The 23,237-nt window shown below is 38.8% G+C and overlaps 1 protein-coding gene across 1 annotated transcript in view; it reads right to left on the bottom strand.

The window, feature by feature from the left end:
* Window positions 1-324: 324 nt before the first annotated feature.
* The window catches only part of LOC128699147 (uncharacterized), a 46,536-nt gene continuing 23,623 nt past the window's right edge, over window positions 325-23,237 (bottom strand). Inside the window, exons 9-14 of the mRNA XM_070096651.1 lie at window positions 18,474-18,730; window positions 18,051-18,173; window positions 11,392-11,510; window positions 10,452-10,581; window positions 9,937-10,017; window positions 325-3,428 (exon numbers count right to left, since the gene is read on the bottom strand). Of these exons, the coding sequence (XP_069952752.1) occupies window positions 3,093-3,428; window positions 9,937-10,017; window positions 10,452-10,581; window positions 11,392-11,510; window positions 18,051-18,173; window positions 18,474-18,730 (1,046 nt within the window). The 3' untranslated portion in view covers window positions 325-3,092. The remainder of the gene's footprint in view (window positions 3,429-9,936; window positions 10,018-10,451; window positions 10,582-11,391; window positions 11,511-18,050; window positions 18,174-18,473; window positions 18,731-23,237) is intronic.

Genomic DNA, 23,237 nt, shown 5'->3' with positions numbered 1-23,237 from the left:
AATCCGTGCAAGACACCCAAAAGTTTGAAAAAAAAAATTTTACCACATGAAATATTAAGTTTAATGCAATAGAATAATTACAATAACAACAATAACAGTAGATTAATAACAATAGAATAATTGACACTTACCTTTAATGAAGATCTGGTGATGATTGATGGGATGGGAGGAGGGGAGTGTGGATGGTGTTAGTGTTTAGAAGGGGAATCCCCTTCCATTAGGACTTGAGGTAGCAAGTCCTTTTCCGGGGTTACTTCCCTTCTTCTTTTAATGCCACTAGGACCAGCTTGAGAGTCACTGGACCTCTGTCACACAACAAATCTGTCCATAGAGCTCTGTACCTCCCGTTCCTTTACGATTTGTCTAAAATGGGCCACAACACTGTCATTGTAATAGTCACCAGCATGGCTTGCAATAGCTGTGTTAGGGTGATTTTCAACCATAAAGGTTTGCAGTTCAATGCACTGTGCACACATTTCCTTAATTTTTGAAGTAGGCACAATGGAGTCCACAACTGGCATAGGCTTCTCAAGGTTAGCCCCAAACCCTTCAAAATCTTTCTTAATTTCCATACTATTCTAACCCTTTTTACCACAGGGTTAGCACTAGAAGCTTTCTTGGGGCCCATGGTGACTTATTTTGCAGAAACAAGCACCAAAAACAGTGATAATATGGAATGTACCGAATGTATCCTTAGATGCGCGCACACTGGCTGGCTTGTAAACACTGGCACACACGGGGCAGTTCAGGCCACACATGGACACGTCTCGTACAAATCGTATCGAATGTCGGGTTTTCCATCGAATGTCGAGGCAAAATTTTTGCGTTAAAATGCATCGAATGTCGGATTTATCGAATGTCGATGCCATCGAATGTTGGGGGTCCACTGTATAGTGAATAATTTCAGTTTTACCGTCAAGAGAGAATCAGTTTCAGAAAGTTGTATATCTGGCAAGGAGTGCCAGGTAAGGGCTTCGAAGACGTGCAGGCAGAAGATATGAATGAAATCTTAGCAATGACGATGAAAAAGTTGCAGAGGAAATGTTGGAGAAATTCAAATTCCCAGATAGGATGAGAAAGAACCTGAACCCAAACAGGTGACACTCCAAGACACATGCAAAATGCTGCATGGTGCTACTAAAACTGCTAATTTTTTTTATTGGAAAGGACTAACAAGAAGCAGCTGATGATGTCTTATCAGCTTTATAAAATGTTGCAGGGTAAAAAAAAAAAAATGCATTATAGAATACCAGCAGATTCCAGTAAGTAATAATTGCTGCCCACAGCCATCCACCTTGGCCCAGTATGACCACAGAAACCTTTTCCTACTGTCAACATCATGCATCAACCACCAAAATTTAAGTTACAAGAAATTGTTTTATGAAACCTTATTATATACACATACTCTTCTTTGATTGTCTAAACCTCATTACATCCAACTAGGCCTAATATTGTTGTTATAATGAAAAAGTGCTAAACCCACCAGGCCAACTAGGCCTAGATCAACAAGAAATGCCATCAACAATGTATCAAAAACTGTTTTCTGATTAAATAAGACATTTAAAAAAATTGATTTTTTTTTTTTAAGAAGCAAAGAACATAACTATTCTTCCCATATGCTCTTCACTTTACATATAGCAATTTTTATATATAGTGCTGATTTCAGGAACATAACTCACATATGTGAGAGTTTATGGTGCATAACTACAGTAGGAATAAGTCACAATACTGTGGCTGGAACAATTTACAAACAACCCACATTTTACAGAAGAAACTGTAAACAGTATGTTAGTCCATCTTGGACCAAAATGGACTGAAATATCATCTTAAGTGCCCTTACTGAAGTGTGGGATATTAGTGAATATAGCTACAGTATTAGACATCTACACCATATAAGAAATTTTTAGCCTTAATGGATGGCTAGATAATTGTGTTTTTTTTTTTAAACACAGGTTAACAGCAAGCTGTTATTTATTATATACATTATTCTGAAGTCACCACTTCACATATCTGGCAAGTTTTAGATTTCGATGCTTTAAATTACTAATAACTGTATTTCTTTTTCTTATTTAGTGTGGAAAGGAGAGGTTTGAGGCCCCAAGTGACTATATTAATGAAATTACTGCACGAAAATAGAAGTTGAACCACACGACATATAACTAGCGAAAAGATATTTTTGCATTAATTTTTTTTTTTTACTTGCCGTATACATCTAGGATTTCAGATTGGTGAAAATTTGCATGTGATATTTGAAACTTTTGCATTATAAAACTTGAAGTAGTATTAAAATACATAAAGAATTAAAATGATATTTAATATAATGCTTATCCTATAGTGTACAATAGTTTACTTGATATACACTATAATAAATATGCAAATTCTACTAGCCCTGAGTAAAGCAACCTACCAGTAGATATAATGAATATACAGTATATATATATGTTTATATGCATGTATGTATACATACACACCAGACAAAGAAATCCACACCCAACTTGCTCTAAATTCCTCTCAACTCGAGATGCCATATGATGGGAAATTTACATGTGCTGAGCAAGACGGGTTGGTAGTGAAGTGTTTACTATGAAGTATACAGAGCTTATTCACTAAGTCCCAGCCAATTTAAATTGCTTAATTAACAGAGCCCCTTTGCTGATCTCTTTGACAAGAGACTCTTGAACACTGAATGTGCTTCATAGTAATGTGTATGTACCAAAATTCATAAACTGCATAACAATCTTATTACTATTAGTACTCATCAATATTTTTTTTTATATTTTATTAGTGTTAACTTGTTTCACTAATAAAATATTGAGGACCAGTTCCTGGACTCATTATGTGCCTCACTGATATTTTGCAGCTATCAGGATAGGTATGGGGAGCATAATAAAGTTATCAGACTACCTGTCCAATACAAAACTGAAACAAAGCTATCCCCATCACCCTGAAAAGTGAGATATGGCAGAGATATACAAAATTTTTATTTAAACTGTGCACATAAAATCATGGAGCCGCAAACATTTTCATCAACAGCAGCATATAACAATGCTTAGCAACATATTTCAATTAAATGTAGTCAAGGCATAGTGATGCTACATAATTTGACAAAGTCTTTGACTTCCCTTTTGTTCTTTTGCTGGGTGTCCAGATGGGTGTGGAAGTGGCCAGTGGAAGTTACTACCTGGGACTGTTGGAAAGTGAGCTGGGTATGGCCATCCATGCCCGCTCATATCATGTTGGTAGGCATGGGAAGTGGATAAGGATGACAAGTATGGAGGTCCCTTACTGTAACCTATACATGGTTGGTAATGATGTTTGTGGGGATGAGAATGGTGGTGGTGGTTCTGGAAACGCTCCCTACGTAAGTTGTCAAGGTGAGTCCTCAGAACTTCTGGATCCCAAGGATTTGGCTGTGGCATCTTGTAAACCTGTAAGTAGATAATTTTAGGCACATTACACAATTTTAAAGGAGTGCAATCATCTTGCAGAGTAACTTGTGTAAATTACCCAGGATAAACCAAAAAATCAAACTGATTTATTTTTAATGGGATTTCTGTAGACAGACTTATTTTTAGAACCAAATAAGGATGTTATAATATGAAACTCTAGAAAAATTACACAGTAGTCACCCCATATCTGCAGATGGTACGTTCCAAGACCTGCTGCAGATGCCCAAAACCGCAGATAGTAACCAACCCTATGTATAAGTTCTTTGTTTACATTCATATAAATCAAATCAAAATCAAAACCTTATTTCTTTGCTAAGGTTACAATGTGTGTTTACATTTCATAATTTGATTGGTACAAAGAAAGCCACTATCGTGCCAAGGCATTTAAGGCAGACTTAACCTAATACTTAAAGACTACTTAAGTCTAGACAGGTGAAGAGTGGTAGATTACAAACATTCAATATTTTACTCTATTATTAATATGAGGTAGTACAATTTCTAATACAAACATACATTTTTAAGTTTGTAATAATGGTTCAGTGCTTTCCCAAGGAAAGCACTAAACCTGCAAAGGTCATACTGCACCTGAGGAATAAGAGGTAATTAGGTTTGATATGAGGAAGAGGAATGCAGCTCGAATTTCTTGGGGCTCTGGTGGTTAACGCTCTCGCTTCACATGGCGAGGGTCTGGGTTCGATTCCCAGCCAGAGTAAAAACATTGGACGTGTTTCTTTCCACCTGTTGTCTATGTTCCCCATCAGTAAAATGGGTACCTGGGTGTTAGTCGACTGGTGTGGGTCACATCCTGGGACACTGACCTAACTTGCCCAAAATGCAGAGCATAACAAGGGACTTTCTATATAGTAGTATGTCATTGTTGTCAGCTAGGACTGTACACCTTGTACATGTACTTGAAAAAAAAAAAAATCTTTATTTACTACAACAAGTCTGCCGTCTCCCACCGAGGCAGGGTGACCCAAAAAAAGAAAGAAAATCCCCAAAAAGAAAATACTTTAATCATCATTCAACACTTTCACCTCACTCACACATAATCACTGTTTTTGCAGAGGTGCTCAGAACACAACAGTTTAGAAGCATATATGTATAAAGATACACAACATATCCCTCCAAACAGATAATATCCCGAAACCCCTCCTTTAGAGTGCAGGCACTGTACTTCCCATTTCCAGGACTCAAGTCCGGCTATATAAAAATAACCAGTTTCCCTGAATCAGTTCACTAAATATTACCCTGCTCACACTCCAACAGATCGTCAGGTCCCAAATACCATTCGTCTCCATTTACTCCTATCGAACACGCTCATGCACGCCTACTGGAAGTCCAAGCCCCTTGCCAATAAAACCTCCCTTACCCCTTCCTTCCAACCTTTTCGAGGATGACCCCTACCCCGTCTTCCTTCTCCTACCGATTTAAATGCTCTCCATGTCATTCTACTTTGATCCATTCTCTCTAAATGACCAAACCACCTCAACAACCCCTCTTCAGCCCTCTCACTAATACTTTTATTAACTCCACACCTTCTCCTAATTTCCACACTCCGAATTTTCTGCATAATATTTACACCACACATTGCCCTTAGACAGGACATCTCCATTGCCTCCAACCATCTCCTCGCTGCTGCATTCACAACCCAAGCTTTACACCCAGGGCCGGATTAAGAAGTCTCCGGGCCCTAGGCTATTCAGATTGGCGGGGCCCCTTTGAGTTATGGGTAAGCGAAGCGACCCCTTCCAGCTTGGGGGTGGGGGGTGGGGGGTGGGGTCGGTGTGAGCCTGTTTAAGGTCTAATTAAATACATTCTGGCTATTTAGATTAAATTTAATGGGGAAAGTACATCAAGACAACCAAAACCATATACCAACAGCCATTATAACTATCTTGTTAAATCATGCATTTTAAAGAGAATAAACTCAAGACAGCATAGTATTACTAGATTAGGCTATTAAAGTAGTGACATCATGTACCTATTATATTCAGCATAACCACTACAGCACTATTATTCCCTTTATAAATCACTGACCATTATTGTTATCATTGCATCATGCATAAGACTATCAAATCATATAAACTCAAGAAAGTAAAGAATTGTTTATATTCACAGGCACTTCTTAAATAAACTTTTTTCTGGATTTCATGTTGTCAAAATCATCAATTATATTCTGAAAATCAATATTTCTTGTTAGATCAGACTCAATGTCAATAAGGCTAGGTTACACAATTTGTCTTGGCTCATTGTTGAACGGAGCTGGTTTTTCACTCTTTTCAAAGCAGAAAATGAACGTTCTCCTTCACAGTTACTAGCTGGAAGTGTTAGGTAAAGGCGATACACTATGTCAACATTAGGGAAGGTTTCTGAGATACCTGCATTTCTTAAATGTTTCAAAGCAGCTGAGGGAGCACATTTTTCAGGTGGAGCTTTAATCTGATTCATATACCCAGAAAAATGAACTATTTCTTCAACAAATGTGTCCTGAACATCTGCTGAAAGGTGTTGTTGCAACTTTAATGCAGCTTCTCTCAATTTTGCATCTGGCATAGTAGTAATTTTGAACAGAAATCCAAACTTGTCACTGAGATTCTGGTAGATTTCTTTTCTTTTCTGTAATCAGTGAATCCAGAATGACGAAGTATGTAGCTGTCTTACATTTCTGCCTTGGTAGCAACACAATTTCATTGTCTGGCTCTTCAAAATTGCGTTTCCTCTTCCTTGACCGCTGATGATCAGCCCAGTAACTGTAGTCTTTCACCAGCAGTTTAGCTTTCTCTTCAAACATTTCAAAAGCTTCATCATTGCGAAGTGAGCTTACAAATTCCACTAAGCCTGCATAGAGGTTAGCACAAGTAGCCATTTCAACTTCAATTTTCTGAAGTGTCTTGTTCGTGGCATTTAACCTTTCCAGTATACAGTCCCAAAGCACACAGAGTAAGGCCAATTCAAAATCTTCCAATTTTGATGCTAAGCTGGCTGCTTCGCTTCTTGTAGTTGCTGTCTGGTCTTCATCCTCTGGTATTTGGATCAAAGCAGAACGTATTTCAGCAAAGCTGTCTTTCAAAGCATGTGTTGCATCATGCTGCGCTGACCACCTTGTTGTTGATAATGATTTGATGACATCTCCATGAATGGTTGACTTGAGTATACTCCACCGATGCATTGAAGCAGAGAAAAAATTAAAGAGTGCTTGTAAAAGTCCAAAAAATGAAACTGCAGCGACACAACACTCAGCAGCACATGACCCAACAAGATTAAGAGAATGTGCTGAGCAGGGCACATATTCAGAAAGTGGGTTGATTTGCTTGATACGGGCTTGCAATCCATTATATTTACCCGACATGTTACTTGCATTGTCGTAGCTCTGGCCACGGCAATCCATAATAGAGAGATCATGTTCAAGCAGAGTATCCAGTACTACATTAATCATTGTTTCTCCATCATGGCCTGAAAGAGGAATGAATTTTATAAAGTGCTCTACAGGCTTACCACTGGAGTTGACAAAGCGAACAATGAATGTCAATTGATCTGTATGTGAAATATCTGGTGTTGAATCTACACTTTTTTTTTTTTTTTTTTCAACAAGTCGGTTGTCTCCCACCGAGGCAGGGTGACCCAAAAAAGAAAGAAAATCCCCAAAAACAAAATACTTTCATCATCATTCAACACTTTCACCACACTCACACATTATCACTGCTTTTGCAGAGGTGCTCAGAATACAACAGTTTAGAAGCATATACGTATAAAGATACACAACATATCCTCCTCCAAACTGCCAAGTATTTTGCAGTTTTCACAGCTGCTATGATGTTATTGAGGACCTTCTTAGTCATCAGTTCAATAAATTCATTGCATATAGTAGATGACATGTAAGATACAGTGCCTCTTCCTGCATTCCCAAGGTGTGACACATGATTTGCTAAGAATGGATCAAATTGTGCTAACAGTTCTATGATCCCTAGGAAATTGCCATTGTTTTCCGAACCAAAAACCTCATTTTCTCCACGGAAAGCAAGTCCTCTTAGAGCTAAGAATTTTACAACAGCAACAACTCTTTCTAGAACTTTTCTCCAATAAGTGTGCTCTTTTTCAGTTTGATTTTCCAAATGAGAATCCAATAAGCCTCTTTTCTGTGCACGAAATACACTGGCTAAAATGCAGCTCCTGTGAGTGGTGCTGTTTTCATGTTCCTTGAAACGCTTGGAATTTTCCCTGTGTGAAGGTATTTTCTTTGGTAGAAAATAGCTTGCATGCTGAACAGTACACTTTTCCTGAGCTTTCAGAGTATACCATCCATGATCTTTTCACAGTTTCTGAATTTGCAAGCTTCCTATAAAACATAGATGACTTTAAACAACGACGACTTCCATCATCATAAATCCTTGCTGATTTCCTAAAGTCAATGTTCAGAGTTTGACTGAAGTTTTCTGCAATGAAAGCATTACGTAGAGAATCTGGGATTACATTTGGCCATGAGGCAGGATCTTTTAAGACAAATCCTGTGGATGAAATGTCTGTTGAGACATTGAGAGGAGACACAAAAGAAGTAGATGCTGGCTGAGAAATAATGGAGGGAGGGCTTCCTGTATGATCTGACGTATCTGCAGATTCAACTGTACTGGTAACATCAGAAACTGTTTTCGTGAGCATGTCTGTGATCTTTCTGCAGCTTCCTACATCTTTCTTTTTCTGTTCTTCTTCTTGAATTTTCTTCTTTCTTTTCTGTGACCCACTCGCATAAGAACGTCCAACATCACGTTCACGAGATGCCATAATGAGGATGTATCACTGTCTGTAATCATGCAAATACAAATTTTTCATTATCAATTATTATTAATTTTTTAATTATTATTAAATTTTTTTTCTGGGGGGATATGGCCCTTGTAGCCCCCTTTCCTCTGGCTGCACATCTAAAAATTCAAAACGTTACCAGAAAGGAGTCATATACAGAACTTTTACCATAGATTAGGTTAGTGATTTGGGCTACAAATATTTTACTAATTCATCCTAATTGATCTCCAATTTACTTAAACAGAAATCATACTGAGTCCAAGAACAATGCACAATGGTATTTATATTACCATTTTCATAACTAAACTAATCATTATGTTTTGCATGATATATGGCCTACCACCATAGATAAGGACATGAGAATTAAAGAATGCAGGGACAATTTTCAGTTTCACCCAACCAACGATTTTCTGATGTGGCTTAAGTGTTTCTGGGGAAATATGTAGTAAATTAATTGATGTTCTACATCACTTCCGTCGCAACTTGAAAACTAAGCATTTGCGACGGAAGTGATGTAGAACATCAATCAATTGAGATCTGTTATTGAAATGATAAAGACTTAAAGACAGGACAAAGTGCTTTTAAAACCTACAAACGGAAGTCAGTTTGCGTTTTTAGGTTTTTCTTTATAGTATTTTTACCAAAAATGCGTCTTTACTGGTCCATGCGTCTTTACTGGTCAAGTAACCCTATCAGGTACCTCCCTTAACATTTAGAGGCGAAAACAAACATTTATCCATACACATCAATGTCTATCAACAACACTTCAGTTAATTTGTCACAGTACAAGTCTAGATAACGTGTAATTACTACAGAAAATTGGAGAGGAATCTCCCATACTCACCCATTAGTGGGAAAACACAGCTGTTCTGATGTAAACAAAGGCATGTTGAGTGTTGCCATCTATGGTTAGGTTTATTTATTTTTATTTGATTTTATTTCATTATTTATTTTTGTTTTGATTAATTTTTAAAAATCAATTTTACTCTCCAAACACTTGAACTTTTTAGGTAGGGACCCCTTTGCACTTGCACCATGTGCGCAGTCTTGGATGAGCCCCTGAACCCCTTGGACCGCGGGGCCCCCAAATGCGCGGGGCCCTAGGCAAATGCCTCGTTTGCCTATGCGGTAATCCGGCCCTGATCACACCCATATAATAATAATAAAGATATTATTATTATCATTATTATCAAAAGCAATTAACCAGTATGAAGAAAAAGGCACAATATAGTGACTGGAACAAGACACAAATAACCTGCACATAGGAGAAAGAAACTTATGACGTTTCAGTCTGACTTGGACCATTAACTACTCACACTGTGTCATAAATGTCTTTCTCCTACGTGAAGGATATTTGTGAATTAGCTAGTATCCTGGCACCCCCTTCCTTTTAAAGGCTGAAACTAAACAATTGAAACAATAGCTTTCTTAGTTTCATTAACAGCCAAGATTTTTTTTGATATTACTGAAGTTAACTAAACACTTCTGTTATACTGACGTTGGGTTAAGCCTCAGTCGAGGCTTTACCCAATGGACCAGCTGCCACTGAACATATGTACTGTACACAAAACTAGACAAATACATGAACAACCCACACCCAGAAGGCTGAAATTTATGGTGACATTTAGGTCTCACGTGGATCATTAGCAACACTTTAAATACCATTTTCTCTGCAGTAATATCTAACCTTATTTCTCAAGTTGTCCATGAGAGTAAGCAGGGCAGGGCTGCCACGGGCATCTCGGAAGTCCAGAGGCTCACGTCCATCCTGTTAAGAGCAAGATTGGTGAGAGGTGGCAAGAAAATACTGGTGGGGATAGAATGTTTGAAGAAACCAAATACTGATAGAGACAGATTACTGGACAAATAGATTAAGAGAAAAGAATGTTGGAAGATCACAACAGCATAATACTGTAGAATTATATTTTACTCTTGCACTTTCTCCTACCCCCACTATCTCCTACCACTGTACAACCCTCACTCCTACACTTCACACATTTCTACTTGCCCACATTCCTCCCTGCAGTACTGTATAACCCTTTTGGGTATAGTGCTGACTTTGATAACAGCATAGAAAATCCTCAGCAAACACTTTTACCTACATGTGTATTTTAATATACTACTACAGATGCATTTCTATATATCCTTATCAATAAACAGGGGAAGAATTAGTAATGTACTTTGCAAATAAAATTTACGAACCATATCAAGCGTGTGTTCAGAAGAGCCCAAGTCAAGTAGAGCAGCAACAATGGCACCACCGTCAGGCAGGCCAGAAGCATAGTGCAGGGGTGTTCTTCTCCACTGATCCCTCACATCATCTGGACAAAACCTGTACCACAAAAGAAAACTGAAAAAATAACCAGAGAATGTGGGTACAGTTGTTATACGGTATTAAAGCTATGTTCCTCATTTTCATATTCAGATAAGCAGTACCAGTGCACAGAACATTTCACCTATAGAGTGAAACTATTTCTAGCAGAGCTATGATCAGAATCCAGAAGAATGCTCTTATTCTATTTAATGTGCAGTGGCTTAGTAAGACCACTGCACATTTCACTTTTAATTTTCATAGGCTAATGTGTAATGCATCAATCAATCCAAGTGACTTGAGAGTTTGTTTACAACTCACAACACATTAACCCATTGAAGATATACAGTGTGACAGTTTATTATAGAATTACATATTATGCTGAAATGTAGACTGAGGTTCTGAATTCTATTCCTATCTGCCCTCTTGGTTCTTTTGATGTGGGAGATATGCATAAGAGAGATCCTTCAAGAAAGGTGCCTTGATGCCAGTGAAAGGCTCATGATCATGAGAATTGGAATTACCTTGCATTTCCTTGGTTTGAATCTGATTACCTTCCACTCTCCTAGGCACTATATGACCCTTATGGGTTTAGTGCTTCTCATTAAGTATAATAATAATAACGAGACAGGAAAGAGGGACAGAGTCATACAGAATATGCAACTTTGTATCATACTCTCTTCATGGATTCATGTGCAGTAAAGTGAATGCATTTCCTTTGTATCAACCTGCCTTGACAGGAAATGGTTAGAAAAAAAAAACCTTGCCTTGTCGGAAAAGTTTCCTGCCTGGTCCTTCTCCACACCCATTATTATTAGCGCCTCTACAAACCTTTGTGTCACGTGGTTATTGTGAGCTGCAGGTCGGTCTTGAGGAGCTCTTAGGATAAGGTTAACTATCTGTTCCCGCCCATGAAGTACTGCCCAGTGAAGGAGTGGCATCCCGTCTCCCTAGAGATAAAGCACTTTATGAATGGTGTGTAATAATAATGACTGCAAAAAAAAAGTGTGTGCTTTTACTGCATATACATTACATTTTTAATTGCATATTAAAATTGAATTTTACCCCAAACATGCTAAGAGGCCTGGGCAATAATAGTAATTACTGTAATTTTTAAAGATTCTGAAAAAGTTTGATATAGAGCACTGTATGTCAATTACATTTGTTATTACATTTGTTATATGTTTATGCTAAGCATTGATAATGATGCTGAGAACCAGAGTATGCAAATTATTTACTGATGTAACTGAAAATATACCTTAAACACGAGTGAACTCGAACCAAAAAAAAAAAATGAGATTAAGTATTAACAAAAAGGATTAGAAGAGTAGTAGTTTCACTATAAAAGGAAAGGGCCCAAGTTGGAATATAAAAAATTAGATAAATTTGTTGGATATATTGCACCTGGCAAAGCATATGGAAGAGCTAAGGAAAAACAGGTAAGATGGAAAGTATGGTATGACTGCCAAAGAAGAGAATAAGTTTAGACAGGCAAGGGAATGTTTGCATGGTAGCACACATGAGCAATACAGTATAATATGTACTTCGATAACTGAAAGAAATTATTTGTTGCATTTTGGGATTTAGAAAATGTGAAGGAAATAGATGATAAGCTGCTGAAAGATGAACAGGCATACCTTGCTAATGCGATGGGTCAGGTTCCAGACCACCGCTGTAAAGTGAATATCTCCTTAGGCGAATCACAGCCCTTTTTTTTTTTTTCACTTACCAGTGCATATAAAAGCATAAGAACATGTTTACACCATCATTTACCAAGTGAGCAATAGCACTAGGCCTAAAAAATGATGGAAGAGTAAAAATAATAACAAAATGCTGCAGTAATACATGGTAAAACTCCCGTATCCACTGATTCAATATTCGCGATTTCAGTTATCCACTGTTTAATGTGGCCCAAAAATACCTCTTAATTTTGGATAATAATGGCCACAAAGCACAAAAGTAGTCAAGCTGGCAGTTCTTCAAAGCCTAAGAGAAGCCGTGAAGTGCTTCCCATCAGTGAAAGAGTGATAATTCTCCACTTACTGTGCATAATTTATCAATTAAACTTTATAATAAGTATGTATAGGACTTATATACGGTAGGGTTCCACTTACTCGGCAGGTTAGGTTCCAGGCTACTGCCGGAAAGTGGACATCGCCGGAAAGCAGAACGCCAATTTCTTCCACTTATAAATGCATATAAATGCCAGATAACAAGTTTACACTAACATTTATTAAATTAGCAATAGAACTAGGCATTAAAAACAAAACTAAAATACACACACAGTACACTCATTACTTACCTTAAAATATTTGTAGTCTTAATGTAGGATGAGAGGCGAGTAGTATTTACTGTAAGAAGTCAAGTGTGGGAAGTATGGTAGCCAGCTAGGCCACCCCACCTACACGTAATATACTATGACATTTAAAGCACCCTAGAGCGATAAAATGCATATACAGTACATTCATTACTTACCTTAAAATATTTGTAGTCTTAATGTAGGGCAAGAGATGAGTAAACGAGGTAAAGTGAATAAACGAGATAAAGAGAACAAGTAAATGAGAGAGGAGAAAGACACGGAGTTATGTACACAAGCAGATGAACACGTCTGGTTTTGGTTCATACACTTAACATCTCGGAGGCATTAATGTTAATTTATTCTACTGTAGGGTGTATTTATCATGTTTATATGTTACAAAGCGTGTTTATTATATAATTTTGATAAAAATATCATAGATGGATTAATGAAAATGTTTATATTAACGTAATATTTAATGCATCTCAGTGATTATTATTGCATATTATTATTATTTCCTAGGTAGTAGGTTGGCAGACAGCAACCGCCCAGGGAGGTACTACCGTCCTGCCGAGTGAGTGTAAAAGGGAAACCTGTAATTGTTTTACATGATGGTAGGATTGGTGGTGTCTTTTTTCAGTCTCATAAACATGCAAGATTTCAGGTACGTCTTGCTACTTTTTCTTACACTTAGGTCACACTACACATACATGTACAAGCATATATATATAGTATATACACACACCCCTCTGGGTTTTCTTCTATTTTCTTACTAGTTCTTGTTCTTGTTTATTTCCTGTTATCTCCATGGGGAAGTGGATCAGAATTCTTTCTCCATAAGCCATGCGTGTTTTAAGAGGCGACTAAAATGTCAGGAGCAAGGGGCTAGTAACCCCTTCTCCTGTACTAAATGTAAAAGGAGAAACTTTCATTTTTCCTTTTGGACCACCCCGCCTCAGTGGGATACCTGGAGTTTACCTGGAGAGAGTTCCGGGGGTCAACGCCCCCGCGGCCCGGTCTGTGACCAGGCCTCCTGGTGGATCAGAGCCTGATCAACCAGGCTGTTGCTGCTGGCTGCACGCAAACCAACGTACGAGCCACAGCCCGGCTGGTCAGGAACCGACTTTAGGTGCTTCCCCAGTGCCAGCTTGAAGACTGCCAGGGGTCTGTTGGTAATCCCCCTTATGTATGCTGGGAGGCAGTTGAACAGTCTCGGGCCCCTGACACTTATTGTATGGTCTCTTAACGTGCTAGTGACACCCCTGCTTTTCATTGGGGGGATGTTGCATCGTCTGCCAAGTCTTTTGCTTTTGTAGTGAGTGATTTTCGTGTGCAAGTTCGGTACTAGTCCCTCTAGGATTTTCCAGGTGTATATAATCATGTATCTCTCCCGCCTGCAATCCAGGGAATACGGGTTTAGGAACCTCAAGCGCTCCCAGTAATTGAGGTGTTTTATCTCCATTATGAGTGCCGTGAAGGTTCTCTGTACATTTTCTAGGTCAGCAATTTCACCTGCCTTGAAAGGTGCTGTTAGTGTGCAGCAATATTCCAGCCTAGATAGAACAAGTGACCTGAAGAGTGTCATCATGGGCTTGGCCTCCCTAGTTTTGAAGGTTCTCATTATCCATCCTGTCATTTTTCTAGCAGATGCGATTGATACAATGTTATGGTCCTTGAAGGTGAGATCCTCCGACATGATCACTCCCAGGCCTTTGACATTGGTGTTTCGCTCTATTTTGTGGCCAGAATTTGTTTTGTACTCTGATGAAGATTTAATTTCCTCGTGTTTACCATATCTGAGTAATTGAAATTTCTCATCGTTGAACTTCATATTGTTTTCTTCAGCCCACTGAAAGATTTGGTTGATGTCCGCCTGGAGCCTTGCAGTGTCTGCAATGGAAGACACTGTCATGCAGATTCGAGTGTCATCTGCAAAGGAAGACACGGTGCTGTGGCTGACATCCTTGTCTATGTCGGATATGAGGATGAGGAACAAGATGGGAGCGAGTACTGTGCCTTGTGGAACAGAGCTTTTCACCGTAGCTGCCTCGGACTTTACTCTGTTGACGACTACTCTCTGTGTTCTGTTAGCGAGGAAATCATAGATCCATCGACCGACTTTTCCTGTTATTCCTTTAGCATGCATTTTGTGCGCTATTACGCCATGGTCACACTTGTCGAAGGCTTTTGCAAAGTCTGTATATATTACATCTGCATTCTTTTTGTCTTCTAGTGCATTTAGGACCTTGTCGTAGTGATCCAACAGTTGAGACAGACAGGAGCAACCTGTTTCTAAACCCATGTTGCCCTGGGTTGTGTAACTGATGGGTTTCTAGATGGGTGGTGATCTTGCTTCTTAGGACCCTTTCAAAGATTTTTATGATATGGGATGTTAGTGCTATTGGTCTGTAGTTCTTTGCTGTTGCTTTACTGCCCCCTCTGTGGAGTGGGGCTATGTCTCTTGTTTTTAGTAACTGTGGGACGACCCCCGTGTCCATGCTCCCTCTCCATAGGATGGAAAAGGCTCGTGATAGGGGCTTCTTGCAGTTCTTGATGAACACGGAGTTCCATGAGTCTGGCCATGGGGCAGAGTGCATGGGCATGTCATTTATTGCCTGTTCGAAGTCATTTGGCGTCAGGATAACATCGGATAGGCTTGTGTTAACCAAATTTTGTGGCTCTCTCATAAAAAATTCATTTTGATCTTCGACTCTCAGTCTGGTTAGCGGCTTGCCAAAAACTGAGTCATATTGGGACTTGAGTAGCTCACTCATTTCCTTGCTGTCATCTGTGTAGGACCCATCTTGTTTAAGTAGGGGCCCAATACTGGATGTTGTTCTCTTGTTTGCTATTTCCTGTGGTATTTCTAGTTTGCAATATTGGTTTTATCTTATCTTTGACTACACTTGTTTCCCCACTACGGCTCCTGTCCCCTATGAGGTCATTTATATGTATTCCTTCCTGCGTATAATTCCCGACTACCTGGACAAAATCTCCAGCTTCACCATTACTGTCTCCCGATGTGTTGAAAGAAAGAAAGATTATTATTATTTACATTATTCATATGGCATCCTCAAGACTAATAAGACACTCCTAGTAATTTTAATGTATACCTGAACACCAGCACAGTGTGTAAGTTTATTTAGGTACAGATACACATAAGTATAATTATCAGAGTACAGCCTCTCCTCACTTAGCGACGTACTCGCTTACTGATGCCTCGGCCTTATGACGGGCTCTCTGACCAGTATTTATACCTAAATAATGCATATTAGAGGTGATTTTCTCGATTCTGTTTATTTCAATATACAGTACACTACTGTATAAACATTTAAAAATATACTAGAAATGTTATAAATGATGCAAAGGTGACATTAAAACAATATCAAAGATGGTTTTTAACTACCTCTATTTAATCACAACAGTTACCTAACTTTAATATCAGTATGCTCCATAACCTGTGTCAATATAGAGTATGAATTAGTATCAGTCTGCCCGAAATGCCTAGGCATGCCAGTGGCCTTCTTTGTAATTCATATTTTATAATTTGTAAACCACAAACTGTAATTAATATTCTATTATATGTAAACCCCACATTGTAATCTTTGCAATTGAAATGTTTATTTCTCCGTAATTATAGTATACTCCTCACTTAGTGACAAATTCGTTTAATGACGTGGCCTTAGGAATGGAACTCCTTCGTTAATTGAAATAACTTTAAAACATTTGAAATTCTAGAAAGTTTCCAAACATACTGAAGAGACGCAGAGCTCACAGAAAATGTAAACAAACTGGGTGGGGCTCAGTGACCATATTAGAAAGTCAGGCGAGGGGAGCCGTATAACAACTTTTGGTCATAATTTGAAATGTCCGTATTAGTGTTCTGCTAATATGGACCCTACTGTATAGGGTTTGCTACTATCCATGGTTTTGGTATCCACCCCCGTGGATATGGGGGTCCTACTGTATTGCTAACCTTAAAATATTTTTGCTTCGCTAATATGGCATTTTAGTGCTGTATTAGCAAAGCGCTTTAAAGCAAAGCGCCTCAAAGCAAGAGACGCCTGTATGAAGTTTTCTGAGTGAGGTCATGATTTATAGGTAAGAAGAATAATAGTTTCCAATGAGATTTTGATGTTGCCATGACACTTTTGTTTTTTAAACAAATTTGCAAGATAAGTGAATGTAATGTGTTTGGGAGAGTTGTAGTCCTAAGATAAACCAAATGAGTTATCACAACTGTTATTTACAAATGACACACTGCTACTGAGTAATTAGAAAAGAAAATATAGAGATTGGTAGAAGAGTCAAAAAGACTATAAATGACGGAAGTTGAAAGTGAATGTAGAAAGCAGAAAGGTAATGTGAATAAGGAAATTAAAGATTACATGTTACAGCTGCAGGAAAGAATGGGGAGAAAGTGTAGGTGAATATTTACAAATTTCCAATGATATGTATCAGTCATTAAGTCTATGAAAGAGAAGCTAAATCACAGAATTAATGCAGGAAAGAAATTTACAGGAGTGCTGAACTATCTGTGGAAAGGTGTTTCAAAGGATATAAAAGAAAAGGGGGACTACAGCATTATAGTGGTGTTCACATTTATGATGGCATGAAGTATGGTCCTGAAATGTGGTGACAAGGAGAAGGTTGATGGCAGTGGAAAGATCTTGTCTGGCATCACTGAGTTTAGTGCTAAATTTGATTATATTATTATTATTATTATTGTCTGTGATCAATTAAACTTGTGCTTCCCCTTCCTTTAATAAGTGTTACAATTTTATGGAAAGCTCAAAGTATGCACATTCTTTTGAACTACCTTAAACCAAGACTAAACTTAATACTATAAAACAGAAGTACAGTACACAGATGTGAAGCCACTTATGACTATAGATAAAGCAAAAGGTAATGGCAAGATGAAAATGAATGAAACACACAGAGGTACACAGCAGGTCAGAGAGAGTGATGATGCAGAAAAGATTTGCAACATGGTACCCAGATTTTTTCATATGTATTAGCTAAAAATTCACTAAATAAATCACAGTGCAACTATATCCTGTTTTACAACTAAATGCAACTTTTATGCTTTATATTCAAGTTCCTCTACTCACAAATATTTTACATTCTCTCTAATATCTCTCCTGTTTATGTTTTCAACTCCCTTTTTATTGTCTCCTCCCTTTCTTTAACTCACCTCAAGCCTACCCTGCCAAAGTAGGTCCACTAAATAAAAGATGTCACTCTCAAAGTAGAGCAGCTGCTGGGCTCTCGCTGTCTCGCCATCTTTCACTGCTTGGAACATCTGCTGCAGCACACCCTGTACAACAAGTGAGATTTGTAAAGGCTGTGTCTACCAAATTTGAAGATCTGTAAACTTCATGATGTGTAACATGCAGGACACAAAAGACAGGCCTAAGTGCAGAACAAGCAAATGAAAGGCCTTTACTCTTCAAGGGTGGGGTCCCTTGATACTAATAGGTTCCTGATCCAAGGAATTAAAGCCCTTTCCTTGGATCAGACCTATTTGCCTCCTATTCTCCGGGTGCTTTATGACCCCTAAGGGTTCAGTACTTCTCAATGATATATTAAGAACACCCACAGTTTCCCATGATTTTACCTGACATCTTCTGTACTCTTGAAGGAACAGCCCAATGTCCTGTTCAAGACTCTCTTGTGCCTCTGCCACAGTTTCTAAGCGACCAAACCCACGCAGGGCTAAGAGGTCACGCCGTCTGGGGTAGATGTCGGGTCGGGTTAGCCAAAGGGCTACAAAACCATCCATGAGCTGTACCAGGTCTTCACGTTTGTTTTTCAAGGCCACATCTACTACTGTCAGTCCCTCAGGGTCACGCTCACACACCAATGCTGGACCACCTACAAAAGAAAAGTTTTATAAACACAATCAAATATGCTGTGGTCAATCCATAAATTAATGTACTGTGTACTAAAATCCATTATAAACTAAGTATAGTTTTTCATTTTAATATGAAGACATCACAATAATGAAAGGTTTCTTTAGGAACTCAAAGAGCACCCATATCCGTGTAGTGAGTTCTGGGTATTTTGAATGACGGTAGAAAATCAGTCCTACAAAATAGCTGAGAGCTGCTTACAGTGCATATATTCTGTGTCTTGACAAAATATATCTACAGTACATGGCATCAAATCTAATTAAATCTCATTACACAAGTGCTGTATGATCCATAAAGGTTTAGCAATCAAAAGGAATATATTAATAATGGTTATATATAATATAGACAATATTATGTATGCTCCTGAATATGAGTTATACCTGCTAACCTGGAACACTCCCAGAGTTTTACTACAAGGTATTTTTATTTTATTATCACACTGGCCGATTCCCACCAAGGCAGGGTGGCCCGAAAAAGAAAAACTTTCACCATCATTCACTCCATCACTGTCTTGCCAGAAGGGTGCTTTACACTACAGTTTTTAAACTGCAACATTAACACCTCTCCTTCAGAGTGCAGGCACTGTACTTCCCATCTCCAGGACTCAAGTCCGGCCTGCCGGTTTCCCTGAACCCCTTCATAAATGTTACTTTGCTCACACTCCAACAGCACGTCAAGTATTAAAAAACATTTGTCTCCATTCACTCCTATCAAACACGCTCACGCATGCCTGCTGGAAGTCCAAGCCCCTCGCACACAAAACCTCCTTTACCCCCTCCCTCCAACCTTTCCTAGGCCGACCCCTACCCCGCCTTCCTTCCACTACAGACTGATACACTCTTGAAGTCATTCTGTTTCGCTCCATTCTCTCTACATGTCCGAACCACCTCAACAACCCTTCCTCATCCCTCTGGACAACAGTTTTGGTAATCCCGCACCTCCTCCTAACTTCCAAACTACGAATTCTCTGCATTATATTCACACCACACACTGCCCTCAGACATGACATCTCCACTGCCTCCAGCCTTCTCCTCGCTGCAACATTCATCACCCATGCTTCACACCCATACAAGAGCGTTGGTAAAACTATACTCTCATACATTCCCCTCTTTGCCTCCAAGGACAAAGTTCTTTGTCTCCACAGACTCCTAAGTGCACCACTCACCCTTTTCCCTCTCATCAATTCTATGATTCACCTCATCTTTCATAGACCCATCCGCTGACACGTCCACTCCCAAATATCTGAATACATTCACCTCCTCCATACTCTCTCCCTCCAATCTGATATCCAATCTTTCATCACCTAATCTTTTTGTTATCCTCATAACCTTACTCTTTCCTGTATTCACTTTTAATTTTCTTCTTTTGCATACCCTACCAAATTCATCCACCAATCTCTGCAACTTCTCTTCAGAATCTCCCAAGAGCACAGTGTCATCAGCAAAGAGCAACTGTGACAACTCCCACTTTATGTGTGATTCTTTATCTTTTAACTCCACGCCTCTTGCCAAGACCCTCGCATTTATTTCTCTTACAACCCCATCTATAAATATATTAAACAACCACGGTGACATCACACATCCTTGTCTAAGGCCTACTTTTACTGGGAAATAATTTCCCTCTTTCCTACATACTCTAACTTGAGCCTCACTATCCTCGTAAAAACTCTTCACTGCTTTCAGTAACCTACCTCCTATACCATACACCTGCAACATCTGCCACATTGCCTCCCTATCCACCCTGTCATACGCCTTTTCCAAATCCATAAATGCCACAAAGACCTCTTTAGCCTTATCTAAATACTGTTCACTTACATGTTTCACTGTAAACACCTGGTGCACACACCCCCTACCTTTCCTAAAGCCTCCTTGTTCATCTGCTATCCTATTCTCCGTCTTACTCTTAATTCTTTCAATAATAACTCTACCATACACTTTACCAGGTATACTCAACAGACTTATCCCCCTATAATTTTTGCACTCTCTTTTCTCCCCTTTGCCTTTATACAAAGGAACTATGCATGCTCTCTGCCAATCCCTAGGTACCTTACCCTCATCCATACATTTATTAAATAATTGCACCAACCACTCCAAAACTATATCCCCACCTGCTTTTAACATTTCTATCTTTATCCCATCAATCCCGGCTGCCTTACCCCCTTTCATTTTACCTACTGCCTCACGAACTTCCCCCACACTCACAACTGGCTCTTCCTCACTCCTACAAGATGTTATTCCTCCTTGTCCTATACACAAAATCACAGCTTCCCTATCTTCATCAACATTTAACAATTCCTCAAAATATTCCCTCCATCTTCCCAATACCTCTAACTCTCCATTTAATAACTCTCTTCTCCTATTTTTAACTGACAAATCCATTTGTTCTCTAGGCTTCCTTAACTTGTTAATCTCACTCCAAAACTTTTTCTTATTTTCAACAAAATTTGTTGATAACATCTCACCCAATCTCTCATTTGCTCTCTTTTTATGTTGCTTCACCACTCTCTTAACCTCTCTCTTTTTCTCCATATACTCTTCCCTCCTTGCATCACTTCTACTTTGTAAAAACTTCTCATATGCTAACTTTTTCTCCCTTACTACTCTCTTTACATCATCATTCCACCAATCGCTCCTCTTAAATCCGAGTGGGGATTTATGGGGTTAAATCCGAGTGGGGATCTGTAACAAGTGGCGTTCCACAGGGATCAGTCTTGGGCCCGTTGTTGTTTATAATATATATCAATGATCTTGATGAGGGAATTACTAGTGATATGAGTAAATTCGCTGATGACACAAAGATAGGTAGGATAATTGATTCAAACGTAGATGTTATGGAACTTCAGGAGGATTTAAACAAACTCTATTCTTGGTCAGAAAAGTGGCAGATGCAGTTCAATGTAGATAAATGCAAGGTTCTGAAGCTTGGGAGTGCCCATAACCCTAGTACTTATAAGTTAAATGATGTAGAACTTAGCCATACAGATTGCGAAAAGGACTTGGGGGTTATGGTGAGCAGCAACCTTAAACCAAGACAGCAATGCCTAAGCGTACGTAATAAGGCAAATAGATTACTGGGATTTATATCAAGAAGTGTAAGCAACGGAAGTCCAGAGGTCATACTGCAGCTTTATACATCATTACTAAGGCCTCACCTAGATTATGCAGCTCAGTTCTGGTCTCCATATTACAGAATGGACATAAATTCGTTAGAAAACATTCAGCGTAGGATGACTAAATTAATACATAGCATTAGAAAACTTCCTTATGAAGAAAGATTGAAGACTCTTAAGTTTCATTCACTTGTTAGACGTAGAATGAGGGGAGACCTGATCGAAGTGCATAAGTGGAAGATAGGTATTAATAAAGGGGATATTAATAAGGTCTTGAGGATGTCTCTCCAAGAGAGAACCCGCAGTAATGGATTTAAATTAGATAAGTTTAGATTTAGAAAGGACATAGGAAAGTATTGGTTTGGAAATAGGGTAGTTGATGAGTGGAACAGTCTACCTAGTTGGGTTATTGAGGCTGGGACTTTGGGTAGTTTCAAATTTAGGTTGGATAAGTACATGAGTGGGAGGGGTTGGATTTGAGTGGGACTTTCACATCAGAGCTTATTTCTTGGGTGGCATTGAAAATTGGGTTGGGCAAATGTTTTGTTAGTGGGATGAATTGTAAAGGACCTGCCTAGTATGGGCCAACAGGTCTCCTGCAGTGTTCTTCCTTTCTTATGTTCTTATGTTCCCTCCTGCACCCACTTTCCTGTAACCACAAACTTCTGCTGAACACTCTAACACTACATTTTTAAACCTACCCCATACCTCTTCGACCCCATTGCCTATGCTCTCACTAGCCCATCTATCCTCCAATAGCTGTTTATATCTTACCCTAACTGCCTCCTCTTTTAGTTTATAAACCTTCACCTCTCTCTTCCCTGATGCTTCTATTCTCCTTGTATCCCATCTACCTTTTACTCTCAGTGTAGCTACAACTAGAAAGTGATCTGATATATCTGTGGCCCCTCTGTAAACATGTACATCCTGAAGTCTACTCAACTAAATTAGAATATACAAGGTATTGTATATTCTAATTTATTTGTAAGTCTACTAAGTACAGTACTGCAATACTTGAGGGAAGCTGGGTTGTGTCACACGTATCTTTGTTTTATTCTTAATGTCAGGCTGTTGCACTGACTCATATGGGTTTGGTGCTTTGCAGGACTGTTTTGCCCTATGTACTTTTGAATATGTACTTTCAATTAACCCTTTCAGGGTCCAGAGGCCAAATTTCAAAGTGTACACCAGTGTCCAAGAATTTTCAAAAAATAATTTTGTTATTTTTTCTTATGAAATGGTAGAGAATATTTTTCTGAAGGTAATAAAACAAAAAGTACGAAATTTGATGGAAAATTGATGAAATTATGCTCTCGCAAATTTTGATGTGTCAGCGATACTTATGCATCGGCGATTTTGC

This window comes from Cherax quadricarinatus, chromosome 54 (genome assembly GCF_038502225.1).
Source record: "Cherax quadricarinatus isolate ZL_2023a chromosome 54, ASM3850222v1, whole genome shotgun sequence".
Lineage (NCBI taxonomy): Eukaryota > Metazoa > Arthropoda > Malacostraca > Decapoda > Parastacidae > Cherax > Cherax quadricarinatus.
The sequence above is the reverse complement of the archived record's forward strand: the minus strand, read 5'-3'. Positions and strand labels throughout refer to the sequence as shown.